General features: G+C 68.5%; 1 protein-coding gene across 1 annotated transcript in view; it reads left to right on the top strand.

Moving 5' to 3' along the window:
• MEGF6 (multiple EGF like domains 6) overlaps positions 1 to 13,042 on the top strand; it is a 34,318-nt gene extending 21,276 nt beyond the window's left edge. Inside the window, exons 13-35 of the mRNA XM_075993356.1 lie at positions 203 to 337; positions 432 to 566; positions 3,162 to 3,287; positions 3,714 to 3,845; positions 3,945 to 4,073; positions 4,236 to 4,367; positions 4,860 to 4,988; positions 5,092 to 5,220; positions 5,509 to 5,637; positions 5,956 to 6,084; positions 6,240 to 6,365; positions 6,559 to 6,687; positions 6,839 to 6,967; positions 7,077 to 7,208; positions 7,407 to 7,535; positions 8,092 to 8,220; positions 9,356 to 9,484; positions 9,705 to 9,833; positions 10,084 to 10,212; positions 10,300 to 10,428; positions 11,080 to 11,208; positions 12,501 to 12,548; positions 12,835 to 13,042. Of these exons, the coding sequence (XP_075849471.1) occupies positions 203 to 337; positions 432 to 566; positions 3,162 to 3,287; positions 3,714 to 3,845; positions 3,945 to 4,073; positions 4,236 to 4,367; positions 4,860 to 4,988; positions 5,092 to 5,220; positions 5,509 to 5,637; positions 5,956 to 6,084; positions 6,240 to 6,365; positions 6,559 to 6,687; positions 6,839 to 6,967; positions 7,077 to 7,208; positions 7,407 to 7,535; positions 8,092 to 8,220; positions 9,356 to 9,484; positions 9,705 to 9,833; positions 10,084 to 10,212; positions 10,300 to 10,428; positions 11,080 to 11,208; positions 12,501 to 12,548; positions 12,835 to 12,896 (2,834 nt within the window). The 3' untranslated portion in view covers positions 12,897 to 13,042. The remainder of the gene's footprint in view (positions 1 to 202; positions 338 to 431; positions 567 to 3,161; positions 3,288 to 3,713; positions 3,846 to 3,944; positions 4,074 to 4,235; positions 4,368 to 4,859; positions 4,989 to 5,091; positions 5,221 to 5,508; positions 5,638 to 5,955; positions 6,085 to 6,239; positions 6,366 to 6,558; positions 6,688 to 6,838; positions 6,968 to 7,076; positions 7,209 to 7,406; positions 7,536 to 8,091; positions 8,221 to 9,355; positions 9,485 to 9,704; positions 9,834 to 10,083; positions 10,213 to 10,299; positions 10,429 to 11,079; positions 11,209 to 12,500; positions 12,549 to 12,834) is intronic.
• Positions 13,043 to 14,690: the final 1,648 nt, after the last annotated feature.

The raw sequence follows: 14,690 nt of genomic DNA, 5'->3' as shown, positions 1-14,690 counted from the left end.
GGCTGAGGTCCTGGTTCCCGTCTGTGAAACAGGCACGGCTGTCCTGCCCCAGGCGCCGGGTGAGGCGAGGCATGTGGTTCCCGGGAGGGCCCGGAAGGGGCGGCCACAGGGGCTCATCTGCACAGCCCTGGCCGATCCCGGGAGCGGGGACGCCAGGCTGGGGAGGGGCGGGCGCCACTCACGGCTGGTTCTGTGGGTGCAGCCTGCCCGCCCTGGGCGTTCGGGCCGGGCTGCTCGGAGGAGTGCCGCTGCGTGCAGCCCCACGCCAGGTCCTGCGACAGGAGGGACGGCAGCTGCTCCTGCAAGGCCGGCTTCCGCGGCGAGCGCTGTGAGGCCGGTGAGCAAGCGCTGGTGTCGCCGGGCTTTGGGGCGAGCGGTGTCGGGCGGGTGGGTGCAGCTGTGACCCCGCAGCCCCTCTCTCGCCCCCGCAGAGTGCGAGCCGGGCTCCTTCGGGCCGGGCTGCCTGCAGGCGTGCAGCTGCCCGCCGGGCGTGGCCTGCGACCCTGCGAGCGGTGTGTGTCGGAAGCAGTGTCCCGCTGGCTCCCGGGGGGAGGACTGTGGCCAAGGTGAGTGGCCCCACCCTGGGGCGCCGGGCGGTCTGGGTGTGGGGTCTGAGTCGTCCGCCTGTGCCAGGGGTTGGGCCCCAGCAGTGCCACAGAGCTGGAGGTCGGCCCCTGCCGCTGGTGTCACTGGCTTGTCACGGGCAGGACCTGGCCTGTCTGCCCCGGCCTGGCCCAGAGAAGGGGCCGCTGCCTCCCCAAGTCACTCGCACAGTCCGCCACCCCTCGGGGATGTATTGAGAGCATTTTGCACTGAGCGGTGGCAGCAGCTCCTTCCTCCCGCCCGGGCCCGGGGCTTGGAGGGAGGTCTGGGCGGGGGCCGGTGGGGGGCCCCTCCAGGTGGACGCTGCAGCCCGGGGCGAGTGAGCAGGCAAGGAGCTCAGGCGCCCACACTCAGGTGGCGGGCAGAGGAGGGGTGCCAGGAGATGGACTGGCAGCGTCCCTCCTTAGGTGTCCCTGGGAGGCCTGGCTTCCCCTGCAGCCCGGCGTGGGTGGGGCTGGGGGCTTTGCCCAGAGGCTGAGAAGGTGGGGCGCCGTGGCCACTGCTCAGCCCGCGCCGGCAGGAGGCGCGAGGACTAGAACGATGGCGTGTGGCCCCGGGCGGGAAAACGATGACCGAGCCTGTCTGGTTCGCGGAGCCGCGGATCAGCCCGGTCTCATGACCAGGGTAGGAAATACCTAAGTGCCGTCATCGGCTCGTGGGGGACGGAGAGAAGCCCTCGGCGTGAGTAAGCGAGCTGCTGCGGCCGCCCTGCCGGGCCTGGGCAGGTCAGAGTCTCCCTTGGCACGGGAGCGCTGTCCACACCCGCCGGCCGGATGGATGACAGCCACGGGGGCCTGCGGCGTGACCACATGACCGCGGCCAGGGCTGGAGAGGGGCCGAGCGAGCCGGCGCCAGCGCCCCTCCCCTGGGGCCGCGGCACGGGGCCGCCGGCTCAAACTCCCCCAGCCGCGGCCCTTCCCCTCCCGGCCCCTCTCTGTGAGCAGGCAGGGGCCCTCGGGGGCAGCGGCTGCCCAGGACCCTCCAGCCGGCTGTCCCGGGCCACCTTGGGTGGCCGCCCGGGGTTCGGAGCAGGCTGGGCCGGGACTCCCACCGGGACTCCGGGAGCCCCGACTCTCAGGCCGGCGTCGAGCAGCTGAGTGTCCACGTCTCATCTCTGCGTGACCAGGGCTTAGGGAACACGCTGGCTCAGAACTCAGCCCTTCTGACTTGTACCTTCTCTGCCTTGCCTCCCCCCACCAAACACATGCACACACATGAAGACATGCACACATGCAGCTCACCTCCCTCGTGCCTGTGACCCTCCTTCCAGCTGGGGCCATAGAAGCCCCCCCCCCAGCCAGCCTGTTCCCCAAGGCCAGGAGTGACCCTTGACCCCACCCCTTCCCTACCACTCCTTTTTCTTCCTTTACCTTTTTTCTTTAAAAGCCGCCAGGGCCCTAAGGTGGGGGGGGGCACAGGAAGTGACAATGTGTGCTGTAGCAATGGCGGGGTCCCCCTTGGTGTCCGGTCTGGAAACTAGCAGGGTCCCAAGCAGGTCAGTAGAGGGGCTCCCTGAGGCCACGGGGTTCTGTGCTTGGTGACACTGGCCCCTTCCCCGGTCCACACTGCGCCCAGCCCTCTAGTGCACGCCTGTGTGCCAGGCCCCTGTCCTGCAGACGTGCCCGTGTCCCCTGGGTGGGAGCCCACGGGGGAGGGGCCCTTGTGACAAGGGCTACCAGGGTGTGTCCTCTGTCGCTGGAACCCTCTCAGGCCTCAGCAGGCCCTCCCCAGAAAGGGCACCTCCTTGGCTCTCAGCCTCGGGGGTTCTGACCAGTGGGCTCTGTGGACCTTGGGCGTGGTGCACGGGGCCCGTAGCCCCCCCTTTCGAGGCTGCCGTGGCGCCTTCATGGGCCCAGGGAGAGGTTGCGATCTGGCCGCAGGCAGGTGTTGGGGTGGCAGTGCCACTGGGGCAGGCAGGGAGCCTCCTCTGCCCAGAGTTCCTGCCCAGCCTCACGCTCTGCTGTCCCGGGGCGGGAGGCCGAGGCTGGGCGCTGAGGAGCAGGGCCGGTGGGCAGTGCCGGGGAGGCCCTGCCAGGCCACGGGAGCAGCCCCTGCAGGCCCCCTCCAGGCAGGCCCTGCTCTCCCTGGTCGCACTCACCTGCTGGGCTGGGGGGACCCCAGGCCTCTAGAAGGCCCCCCCGCTCTCCACCCCAGCTCTGGCCTGCAGGGAAAGTTCTGAGGGTAAAATGGGTGGATGCAGACCCTACCCCAGTCCCTGGGGCCGAGTCCCTGAAGGGACACTGGCCTGGACGCAGAGGTCCTTGCGGGCCCACCAGGCTGGGGGAAGGTGGGCCAAGAGCTGGGCCAGCCGTGTTCCCAGGAACTCTCCAGGGTCCTGGACGCTGAGGTTCCGCCTCTGTCTCGTGCCCCCCGGCTGTGCACCTACCCTTCCCCCTCCCCTGCCTGCTTCTGTGGCCCTGGGGACCCTGGCTGTGTCCAGTAGCCCCCGCTGGAGCTGAAGCTGGAGCAGCTGTAGGAGGGGCTGGCAGTGTACTTGCCCAGAGTCCTGGGTGGGGCGGCTCTGCACATGGCTGAGGCCCTTCCCGCTCCCTCTGCAGAGTGCCCGAGGGGGACATTTGGCGTGAACTGCTCAGGCTCCTGCTCCTGTGAGGGGGCCCCCTGCCACCCGGCCACGGGGCAGTGTCTGTGCCCGCCCGGGAAGACTGGGGAGGACTGTGGGGCAGGTGAGTGTCAGTGGCTTACCCGGCCCCTCCCTGGGCTGCACGACTCCTGGGGGCCAGTGCAGGGCCATGATGGGGACCCTAGCCCGAACTGTGGGGAGACCCGGCCCCAGGCCTGCCGATGGCAGCTGAGTTCTGAGAGCTTGAGGTGGATCAGCCGTGCGGGACCTCCCAGCTACTCTCACGGGCTCCTCCTTTTGCTGTTGAGCTATCCCTGGGGCTGAGGCTCCTCTCTGGGGGTGGACGCTCTGGGGCCCAGGTGGTGACAGGGGTCTGCTGGCCCCACGGCCCTCCCCCCATCAGGCAGGCTCGGCTGGTCACGGCGGTCCCCTCTTGGGCTGGCACTACGGGGTCAGTGCTGTGTTAGGCACATGTGTGACCTGTCCAGCACGGCAGTCGGGGGGACTGACTGGCCACGGGGGCCACTAGATTGTCCCGAGGGCCGCTGGGGGCTTGGCTGCCAGGAGATATGTGCGGCGTGCGAGCACGGTGCCCGCTGTGACCCCGAGACCGGAGCCTGCCTGTGCCTCCCCGGCTTTGTCGGCAGCCGCTGCCAGGACGGTGAGTGTGGCTCCAACCCCAGCCAGCCCCCGCCAGCCCCCCGAGCCTGCGACTGAGGCGGGCGGACCAGGCCCCCGCTGACCGCCTCCACTCCTGCAGTGTGCCCAGCAGGCTGGTTTGGCCCTGGCTGCCAGATGAGGTGCTCCTGTGCCAACGACGGGCACTGCCACCCGGCCACTGGGCGCTGCAGCTGTGCCCCCGGGTGGACCGGCCTGCGCTGCCAGAGAGGTACTGGGCCCTCGGCTGCCCTTTGTCCAGCCGTCCCTCCGGGGCCCTGGAGAATCCCCCACCCGGGACCCGGGAGGACTGAGGCAGCAGGAGGCCCCGCCCCATCCCAAGATGCCGGTGCCTCGACCCGGGGCGTGTGGGGTGACACGGGCTCTGTTGCAGCCTGCGACAGTGGGCACTGGGGCCCCGACTGCAGACACCCCTGCAACTGCAGCGCCAGCCACGGGAGCTGCGACCCCGTCAGCGGCCTGTGCCTGTGCGAGGCCGGCTACACAGGCCCGCGGTGCGAGCAGCGTGAGTCCTGGCCCCGCCTCGGCCGTGCCTCCCCCGCATGTGCATGCACACACACGCACACACAGGAACACGCACACGGATGCACACATGCACATGCACGCACACATGAACACACATGCACACGTGGATGCATGCATACACAAATGTGCACATATGCACATGCATGCACACGTGAGCACATACACACGCACTGCTCTGGGGACCCTGGACTGCCGTCCTTTGCCCACCTGAGCTTGCTCAGCTCCCTCCGCAGCCTTGGCCAAGGCCCCACCCTCCACCCACCTGCACCAGACACAGGCTCACCTGGGGCAGTGGCAGGGGCTGCCCCACAGCTCAGGACACCTGGTACCCAGAGGAGGGAGAGGATGGGGCTGCCTAGGACCAAGGGCCACACCCTCATTCTCCCGCAAACCTCCCATCCCCCCTCGGGCGGGGCGGGGCTTCTTCGTGAGCGAGGCCCCGTCCCACCGTGGGCTGGGCTGCGTGTCTCAGGGTGTCCTCAGGGCCACTTTGGGCCTGGCTGTGAGCGACGCTGCCAGTGTCAGCACGGAGCAGCCTGTGACCACATCAGCGGGGCCTGCACCTGCCCGGCCGGCTGGAGGGGAACCTTCTGCGAGCGCGGTGAGCCAGGGCGCAGGCCGGGGGTGGGCCGGGTGGTCTTGAGTGTGGGCCAGGGTCGAGGGGAGCTCTGGGCCCTTCCCCATCACCGCCCCCCTGCCCGTAGCCTGCCCGGCCGGCTTCTTCGGACTGGACTGCCGCCGCGCCTGCAACTGCACTGCCGGAGCCCCCTGTGACGCCACAGACGGCTCCTGCTTCTGCCCCATGGGCCGCCGGGGCCCCCGCTGCGCCCAGCGTGCGTGAGGCCCCCGAGAAGACCAGGGTGCTGCAGAAGGGGGTGCCAGGTCCTCCGTGGGAGGTTTGCTACTGGGGCCTGTCCTGGGTGTCCAGAGCTGCCAGGTGGCCGCCCTGCAGATGACACTTTGCCCACTTGGGCCAGAGTGCTGGTCCCTGTTTCTGGCACTCTGCCAAGTGGGTGACCCAGGCTGGAGGGAGGGAGGATCTTCCCCGCCACCCGAGCTCTGCCACAGCCACTCTGGGGTCCCTGCAGCCCCAGGCCCTGACCACCCCTCTCCCCCTGCAGCCTGCCCAGCCCTCACCTACGGGCACAATTGCAGCCAGGTCTGCACCTGCTTCAACGGGGCCTCCTGCGACCCTGTCCACGGGCACTGCCACTGTGCCCCCGGCTGGATGGGGCCCACCTGCCTGCAGGGTAAGCCCCGCACAAGAGTCCAGGGTCCAGGTCTGGGTCCTGGGTGGACACAGGATACACATGGAACAGCGGCAGGGAGGGCGAGCCTGTCACCCTCTTGTGGGGGAGGGGCAAGGGGGCTGCTTAGGATGGGGGCCCTGCCTTTCAGTGTGGCCCCCCCAGGCTGGGCAGGTGAGTAGGGCGGGCCTGTGGCAGGTCACCTTAGAGGTAGCCGACGTCCAGTGTTGAGCATGGGGGTGGGCTGGGCCGCTGGCACCCCGGGGGGGGGGGCGTCAGTTGGCTGGGTGCTGACAGCCGCTCCCTCTCCTCCGGCCCCAGCCTGTCCGGCCGGCCTGTACGGCGAGAACTGTCGACATTCCTGCCTCTGTCAGAACAGAGGGACCTGTGACCCGGTCTCAGGGTACTGTTCGTGCCTGGAGGGCTGGGCTGGCCTGGCCTGTGAGACTGGTGAGCGCCGGGCGGCAGAGGCGGGAGGTGGCAGTGTGCCCAGCACAGGGGGCGGCACCTGGGGTGTGTGGCTGTGGCTCTGGGTGCAGGAACGGTGGCCCAGGGTCTCCTGGACCCAGGAGGCGGGACCCTCAGGCTCGTCCACATTCCTGCAGAGTGCCTCCCCGGACGTTTTGGAGCCGGCTGCCTGCACAACTGCAGCTGCAACGGCAGCCTCTGCGACCGGCACACGGGCCGCTGCCTCTGCCCTGCTGGCTGGACTGGGGACAAGTGTCAGAGCCGTGAGTGGAGGGGGCAGAGGGGTGGACGGCTGGAGGCCCTGCCAGGTGGTCAGGTGGTGGCCTGGGCCTCACCCCAGGGCCAAGGACGACGCCCAGGGTGGGGCTTCCCCGGGGGTCAGTTGTCTGGCGGGGGGCAGGGGCTGTGCTGCCCAGGGTCCCCTTTGAGAGGGACTGTCTGTGTCATTCTCCGCAGCCTGTGCCCAGGGCACCTTCGGGCCTCGCTGTGAGGAGCGCTGTGCCTGCCGGCGGGGAGCCCCCTGCCACCCCGTCACTGGGGCCTGCCTCTGCCCCCCGGGGTGGAGGGGCTCTCGGTGTGAGAATGGTGAGCACAGCCCAGCTCGGCCTGTGTCTGGGCCACCTGCCCGGGTGGGGGTGGGTCCTACCCACAGGGACCGCCCCAGGCCTGCCCTGGCCCTCGGGTCCCCACCCGTCCCCTCCCAGGAAGCATGCCCCAGCCCACCTCCTTCTTGCAGCCTGCCCACGGGGCTGGTTCGGAGAGGCCTGTGCCCAGCGCTGCCGCTGCCCACCCGGTGCCGCCTGCCACCACGTCACCGGGGAGTGTCGCTGTCCCCCTGGCTTCACTGGCTCCGGCTGTGAGCAGGGTGGGTGCACCCCAAACCTGCACCGTCAAGGAGGGCCAGGCGGGGGGACTTCTGGGGAGGCTCCTGTTCCTTGGCTAGGCCAGGACTCACCTGCCCCGTCTGCACCCAGCCTGCCCACCTGGCACCTTTGGGGAGGACTGTGGGCAGACGTGCCAGTGTCGAGGCAAGAACCAGGCCTGCCACCCCGCCACGGGGGCCTGCACGTGTACCGCCGGCTACCACGGCCCCCGCTGCCAGCAACGTGAGTCCTGCCTGCACCTGCCCAGGGGTGGTGGGTCCTGCCTGCCTTGCCTGCCCCCAGCTACCCTGGTCTCTGGGCAGGCCTGTTCCTGGGGGGCAGAAGGTGGGGCATGCGGGAGCCTTGCAGGAGCCCACATGCTATGCTCAGGGGCACTGGGGGGCAGTCCCCAGCCCCCAGCCGCCGCCCCTCTCCCTGCAGGCTGCCCGCCTGGGCGGTACGGACCAGGCTGTGAGCAGCTATGTGGATGTCTCAACGGGGGGTCCTGTGACGCGGCCTCAGGGGCCTGCCACTGCCCCGCTGGGTTCCTGGGGGCCAACTGCAGCCTCAGTGAGTGGCCAGGGCCCCACCAGCCAGCCCACGGGGAGGACATCTCCCCGACTGCCCACCTCCCTGGCCCTTCAGTCCCCTCCACCAGGGTGGCAGGAAGGGCCCAGAGCCCTGGGGGGTGTCTGTGTGACCCCAGAGTCCCTGCCAGCCCCCTGGCCAGCTCCGCCCCAACCTGTGCTGTGCCCAGCCTGACCTGGGGCATGTCCAGCGGGGCTTTGCACACATCTGGTCATGGAGGCCAGCATGGCAGCTAAAAAGGCCCTGTCCCTGAGTCATGTGGGGACTTTATCTGCCACCCAGACAGAGCTGGCGGGGAGGGGAGGGGAGGTGTGGGGTAGGGGTGAGTCACTGTGGGACCTGTGGGTGCAGGGGAGATGCCAGAGAGGCAATGGCACAGGAGCTGGCCAGCTCCACCCTGCCTGGGGCAGACACGGGTCTCCCTGCCCCATCCCTCCCCCTCCACCCGGTTTCCAGGGTTGACCTGGCAGGGAGGGCGGGGGAGCCAGCCAGCTGGGCCCGACCGCGGGCGGCCACCCTCACCTGCTTCCCCCGGCAGCCTGTCCGCAGGGCCGCTCCGGCCCCAACTGTGCCCACGTGTGCAGGTGTGGGCGGGGGGCAGCCTGCGATCCTGTGACCGGCACCTGTGTCTGTCCCCCGGGGAGGGCCGGCGTCCACTGTGAGCAAGGTAGGTGACTGCTCTGTGGAGCGGGCACGTCACAGAGATGACACCCAGTTAGCCACGGGGCAGGCCAGTGGGGTGAAGCAACCCTGGGGGGCATGTTCACTCGGGTGGCCGCTACTGGTTACCCCACCTGGCCCTGGGTGGTAAGAAGTGAGCACACTGGCTTTTGTCGGCCACAGCGCCCTGCACAGGAATCAGATCGTCTCACGCTACCCCAAGCCCGGCCTCGACCGGCTGTGCCCCATGTTCAGGCCCGAGGGACCTGTCCACATGTCCCTGTGGCTGGCGGGGGCTGCAGAGCCCCTGTGGCCAGAGCAGGAGGGGTCAGGCGGCTGTTTTCTGCCTGTTTCTTGCTGGCCAGTGTCATCCCTTAGAAGAGGATCCTTCTGGCCCTTCCTGGCAGGCCCACGGCTCAAGGTCCCCCGGGGGGAGGGAGGCTTAACGCTCAGGCCAGAGTGAGAAATGGGGGGACCCAGGGCACAGTCGTGGCGGCTCCTGCTCATGACAGCAGGCCTGGTCCAGGTGACCACAGCCACGTGGCCTGCCACACCCTAGTCCTTGTCCAGGGGCTGCCACCCCCTGACCTGTTCTTAGCCTGGGGGTCTCCTCGGGAGCCTGGGGCAGCAAAGGGTCAGGAGCTCAGGGGTCTGGCTGCAGCTGGGGTGTGGCCTGGCGCTGCCTCACTCCGGGAAGTCTGGCAGGCGCCAGGCCACCAGGCCACATGCAGGAGGCCACGGAGCGGCCCCCTCAGAGTCCGCGGCTGGCCCAGCCACGCTGCTTCTCAGGCCCGGAGGTTGTGCACTCGCTCCCAGGCTTGAGAAGAGCCTTTGCGCTGTGTGCCGCCACCTCTAGGAAGCCTTCCATGCCCCCTCCCTGCAGGCCGGGCAGGCACCTGCTGCCCCCCGAAGGGCTGTCACCCCTTCATCACTGAGTCACCCGTGGCACCTAGACCAGGCCAGGCGCTTTTTGGCTGAGATGGTGAATGAATGGGCAGGTGGCCGTGTTGCTCCCAGGCACGTGTGCTTGGAGGGCAGGGACTGGCGCGGAGAGTCCTCAGGGAGGAGTGTTTGTTGAATGAATGAATGACTGTCACCTGTGGGAGCCAGAGCTCCGAGCAGCGCCCGCGTCCTGTCCCCAGACTGCCCCCGCAACCGGTTCGGCGTGGGCTGCGAGCGCATGTGCCCCTGCAGAAACGGGGGCCTGTGCCACCCCGCCAACGGCAGCTGCTCCTGCGGCCTGGGCTGGACGGGGCCCCGCTGTGAGCTGGGTGAGTGTTCGGGGCCGGGGACCTCGGGTCCCAGTTCTCAGGCTGGCTGGACAGGAGGGAGGGCCATGCCCGGGGGCGGGGAGACTGGCCCGGGCTCCCGAGGAAGAGGAGGGTGCAGGGTGTGGGGCCTTTGTGGGCTGCCGTAGGGTGGGGTGAGGCTTCTGGGGCCACCTGAATCAGGTCAGTGCCTGAGGGACCGTCCTCCCCGCACTCTCCCCAGCTTGCCCCACTGGGCGCTACGGCGCCGACTGCCGTCTGGAATGTTCCTGCCGCAACAACGGCACCTGCGAGCCCACCACGGGCGCCTGCCGCTGCGGCCCCGGCTTCTACGGCCAGGCCTGCGAGCACCGTGAGTCGTGGGCTGCAACCCCTGCCCGCAGGGCTGGGGCTGTTTGGGCGGCTGTCCCCTCCTGCACTGTGGGGCAGGGCAGACCTGGCTCCACTGTCGCGTGGCGGGGTGGGGGCTGGGGAGGGGTGAGGACGCGCAGGGCAGGCAGCTCACTGGGGCCCGAGTTGTCGGCCCTTTGCTCACTCTGGGCAACCTGGACGTTTCTGCCACCTCGCGCCCTCGGCTTGCTCTAACCGGGGTCCTCCTCCAGCCTGTCCCCCCGGCTTCCACGGGGCCGGCTGCCAGAGGGTGTGCGCGTGTCAACATGGAGCCCCCTGCGACTCCGCCAGTGGCCAGTGCCACTGCCCTGCTGGCTTCCGTGGCCAGTTCTGCGAGAGCGGTGAGTGCGTCACGCCCCTGCGGCCCCCGCCCAGCCCCGTCCAGTCGGTGCAGGGCAGAAGGACGCTGAGCCCACTGTCCCCACCAGGGTGCGAGCCGGGTTCGTTCGGAGAGGGCTGCCGTCAGCGGTGTGACTGCAAGGCGGGGGCACCCTGTGACCCTGTCACTGGCCTCTGCCTTTGCCCACCTGGGCGCTCAGGAGCCACGTGTGACTTGGGTGAGTCTGGGGTCCTGCCCAGGAGGGTGGCACGAGTGTGAGTCTCTCTCGGTAGCAAGTATGGATTGGTTGGGCTCTACCCGTGCCAGAACCGGGCCGGGCACCGTGCCCCCCTGCAAGCTCCGCACCCCAGCCCGTGCCCTGTGGTGGGGCTGGGGGCTCGGGTGCTGGGACAGGCGGCGCCAGGCGGGAAGCTCTCCTGGAGCTGCCAGGCCCAGGGCTGGGGCCACGGTCACAGGGGGAGGCCCAGTCAGCTGGAAAGGCTTCCCGGACCCACCAGCTGTGAGTGGGGGCACCGTGGGGATGGTGGCCCCTCCAGACAAGAGGGCCCCACCTGGGGAAAGGCGGGGCCATCCTGCTGGGACTGCACCCTGACTTCGCCTGGGCTCTCAGGCCCTTTGTGCCCTCCAGGAGCTTCCCTGGCTGCTAGGTCCCCTCTGCCCAGCTGGGGCCGGCGTTCCCACGCTGAGGAAGGTGGGGCGGGGACTGTCCTAACCTCCAGGGAAGACTGAGGCCGGAGTCTTAGCCCTGCATACCCACACACAGAGAGCCTCATCACGCTCTGCTGATGGCCCCAAGCCCGAGGTCCCAGGCCTGGGGCAGGCGGGGGTCGGGCTGAGGTCTGTCTCTCTGCCCCTCCCGCCCCTGCAGATTGCAGAGCGGGCCACTTTGGGCCCGGCTGTGCCCTGCGCTGTGACTGTGGGGGCGGGGCTGACTGCGACCCTGTCAGTGGGCAGTGCCACTGTGTGGATGGTCACACGGGGCCCACGTGCCGGGAAGGTGAGTCGGGCTCCGGGGGAGGGGTGGGAGGACACTGTCCCTCCCCCACTCTATAGGGGCTGGGCCGCCCTCGCCGGAGTGAGCATCGGCCATCCCTGCCCGGTACACACAGTGCCGGATTCTGATGGGGGATGGGGTGTCAGCTTCAGGGCCCCTCCCCCAGCCCAGACAGCTGCAGGGGTGGCTGCAACTGCAGTGGGGGGGGGCCGAGGGCTGCCACCCTGTGGGTAGGGCTGGGTGATCCCCTGTGTGGACAGGCGCTGAGCCGCTCTCCTGTGTGCATTAATGTGTGCGCATCGGCAGCACACGTCTGTACAACGGAGCGTGCACATGCGCTGGTGTGTGTGCTCCAGGCACGTCTGTGGGTGCGCTGCAGAGCACGCATGTCGCCAGGGGTGTGTGTGCTCCAGCACGTGCATGAAGGTGGCCTGTTGGCCGCTAACCACCCCAAGGTTCTGCTGGAGCATGCCCTCTCTCCACACGCAGAACTTGGGGTGCCCCACCCCTCTGGCCAGCCCAGGCCTTGCTGGTGGCCGCTGGCGGGCTCCCGGGCCGCTGGCTGCAGGTGCCGGAGGGGGAGGCAGCGTGGCCTCTGTCCGGGGGGCAGGATGTGTGGCCGGGCCAAAGCGAGGGGCAGACTGAGGACTCTGCGGCGTGGCAGAGCAGGGGATCCACATGTGGGGTCCTCGGCCTGGGAGTCCCAAATCCAGTTGGATGTCATGGTGGGTGCATCTTTCTGAGCCTCCCCAGGACAGTCCCATCCAGAGCCTTAAAGCCGGACCCTCCTCCCCGGGAGGGGCAGGGCAGGCTGGGGACATAGCGCCGCCCACAGTGGCATCTAGTGGTCAGCTGTGGTACTGCACCAAAGCCAACGGGGCACCCCAGGGCAGGGTTGTGGGGTTAGGATTAGGGTTAGGGGTGTGCCTGGACATTCAGCTGGAGGCCTCGGGAGCTGAGGCTATCATGGGTGGGGCCTCGCTGGGCATCAGGAGTCCTAGGCCCCGGCCCTGCCCTGGGGTGGACTTGGCTTGGCCTTGGGTGAAGCCCTTCCCAGTCTGGCCCCCAAGCCAGCCTCCCACTCTGGTGGTGCAGGGGGTGAGGAGGGCTGAAGCTTTCATCTGGGGAGAGAGAGGCCCAGCATGACTTGGGAGTGGGATGGGGAAGAGGCTCTGCCGGGTGTGCTTGTTGGGGAGTGTTCCCCCAGGCCTTGGTGGGGCTACCCCTCGCTGTCCCATTACTGTCTCCCACCCAAGGGAGGGCACTCACGTGCACTGCTGTCTATCCCCCTCCAGGTGGGCCCCCCCGGCTGCCGGGGAGCCTGTCCCCCGTCCAGGGCCCAGGTAAGGGGGTGGGGAAAACCCTGGGCTTGCTATTGCTGTAAGGCTGAGTCCTGGGGAGGGCGGATCCCTATAGTTTGGGCCCCATGGTGCAGTGGAGGTTCCCGCTGGCCCTGAAGCTCAGAGACCAGGGCTGGGCCAAAGCTGGAAGGAGTGGGCAGCCCTCCCTCCACTGGGCTTTGCTGCTGGGGGAGGGCGCAGGGGAGGGTGAGGCGTTGTCCCTGGACCCCGGCCCTTTTGAGAGCACCCCACACCCTGGCTGACACGCTCTTCTCTTGTGCCCCAGCAGCTGTTCTCCTGGCCTCCGCCAGAGCGGCCCCCGTGCGCAGCAGCAGGGCAGCGGAGCCCTAGCTCAGGGACAGCCCCCAGATCCAGCCCGAGGGGACCCAGGCCTTTGGTGGCGACTAAGGAGGGACACTGCCTGGGCCCAGGACTCCCGGCCCCACCCTTCTCCTCTCCGTGGCAGCTGCACAGCCTCTGGCTCTGGGGGGGTGTGCGGTTGAGGAGAGAGGCCCTGCCTCTCTCTGTGGGACGCAGGCCTCTGAGGCTCTGTGGGACGCAGGCGAGTGGACCAGGCCTCGGGCCGCGCCAGGTGCACCGGGCACCTGTGCTGAGGACGCCCCGCCCTGCCCTGGATCCGGACTGAGGGCAGGTGTGGGCGCAGGTGCGGCCCGGGGCTGCTGCCCTCCGGGCGGTTTCTTCTGGTGCTAGGCCCTGGACTGCTACGCTCAGCGACTGTTTACCTGGAAATATAGCCCAGCCATATTTATGTAAAGGTATTTATGGGCAGTGGCACATGCCCGCCACAGCCCTGGGTCAGCCGGAAGCTGCCCACTGTCTTCCTGCCGCACCCCAGGAAGCCCTGGCTGACGCCTGCAGGACCCCAGGGGGGTCTCCGGGCGGCAGGCTCAGGTGCCATGTAAAACCCAGTGCGTTAAAGGAGCAGGTGGCTTTCTGGTAGCCTGTGTGTTTGCCGCTTTACTTGGTTTCCCCTCCCGGTGCCTGGCCAGCATGCAGGTAGCAGATGGGAACCTCCCTGAGCCAGGGAGGCCCTGGTCCTTCCCGGGGCGCCACACAAGTGAAATTGGGTGTATCTCCATTCACAGTGCCATGGGGGAGGCTGCAGAGCGCGCTCGGCATGGCTGAGACACCCCGGGCCCCAGAACGTGGACGGTGCCAAAGGATGGCCCAGAGGGCAGGGCAGGTGTGAAGGGGCAGCGGGGGTGGAGGCTGAGCTCCCCCCAGCCCCCCGCACCCCGGCACCTGCTGCATGAGGGGTGGGCAAGCTCGCAGGGGCCAGTCCTCCCGAGGGCGTGGTGCTGGAGGGCTGAGGCTGACGTCGCCCGGAGCAGAGGTGGGAGGGTGAGGTGGCCGCTGGAGAGGTGGGACCCAGACTGCAGCACGGCCACTCTCTGCCCCCCGAGCCTGCCTGCCTCTACCACCTCCGCCCTCGCTCCAACCCCAGCCAGGGGCGACGCCCCCAGGGGTGGCAGGAGGAGGGTTCGCAGGAGCTCGACCACCTTAGACTACAAGGGGGTGATCTGCAGCAGAGGAAGCCAAAGTGGGGGGCCACGGTATCGGGGCTTTAAAGCCACACAGCAGTAAGGAAGGACAGTGACAGGAGGAGGCTGCGGTGGAGACAGCACGGAGAAGGAGCGCGTGGAAACAAAGAGGGTGGGCCGGGTGGACAGTGTCCAGCGCAGGGCGTCCTACTAGAGGCAGCAGAGGGGTTTAGGCCGAGAACACGCACAGCCCTGTCGAAATGGCTAAGGGAGGGGTCAGTTGACATCGGTCTAACCGAATCCCAGAGAAAGGAAAGATCACTGATGTGACGGAAGAAGGAACTCAGGTTCTCAGCTGTGAGGCCAGCGATCTCAGACCAAGGGGCTCAAAGCGCAAACAGTAAAGTGAAAGAGCCGCGGTCTAAAGAACGCTGTCCGGGCGCAGTGGCTCACGCCTGTAATCCTAGCACTCTGGGAGGCCGAGGCAGGCGGATTGCTCAAGGTCAGGAGTTCGAGACCAGCCTGAGCAAGAGCGAGACCCCGTCTCTACCACAAATAGAAAGAAATTAATTGGCCAACTAATATATATAGAAAAAATTAGCCGGGCATGGTGGTGCATGCCTGTAGTCCCAGCTACTCGGGA

This window comes from Microcebus murinus, chromosome 2 (assembly GCF_040939455.1).
Source record: "Microcebus murinus isolate Inina chromosome 2, M.murinus_Inina_mat1.0, whole genome shotgun sequence".
In the NCBI taxonomy this organism is placed as follows: Eukaryota; Metazoa; Chordata; class Mammalia; order Primates; family Cheirogaleidae; genus Microcebus; species Microcebus murinus.
Note: the sequence above shows the minus strand (reverse complement) of the source record. Positions and strands in the feature narration are given on the sequence as shown.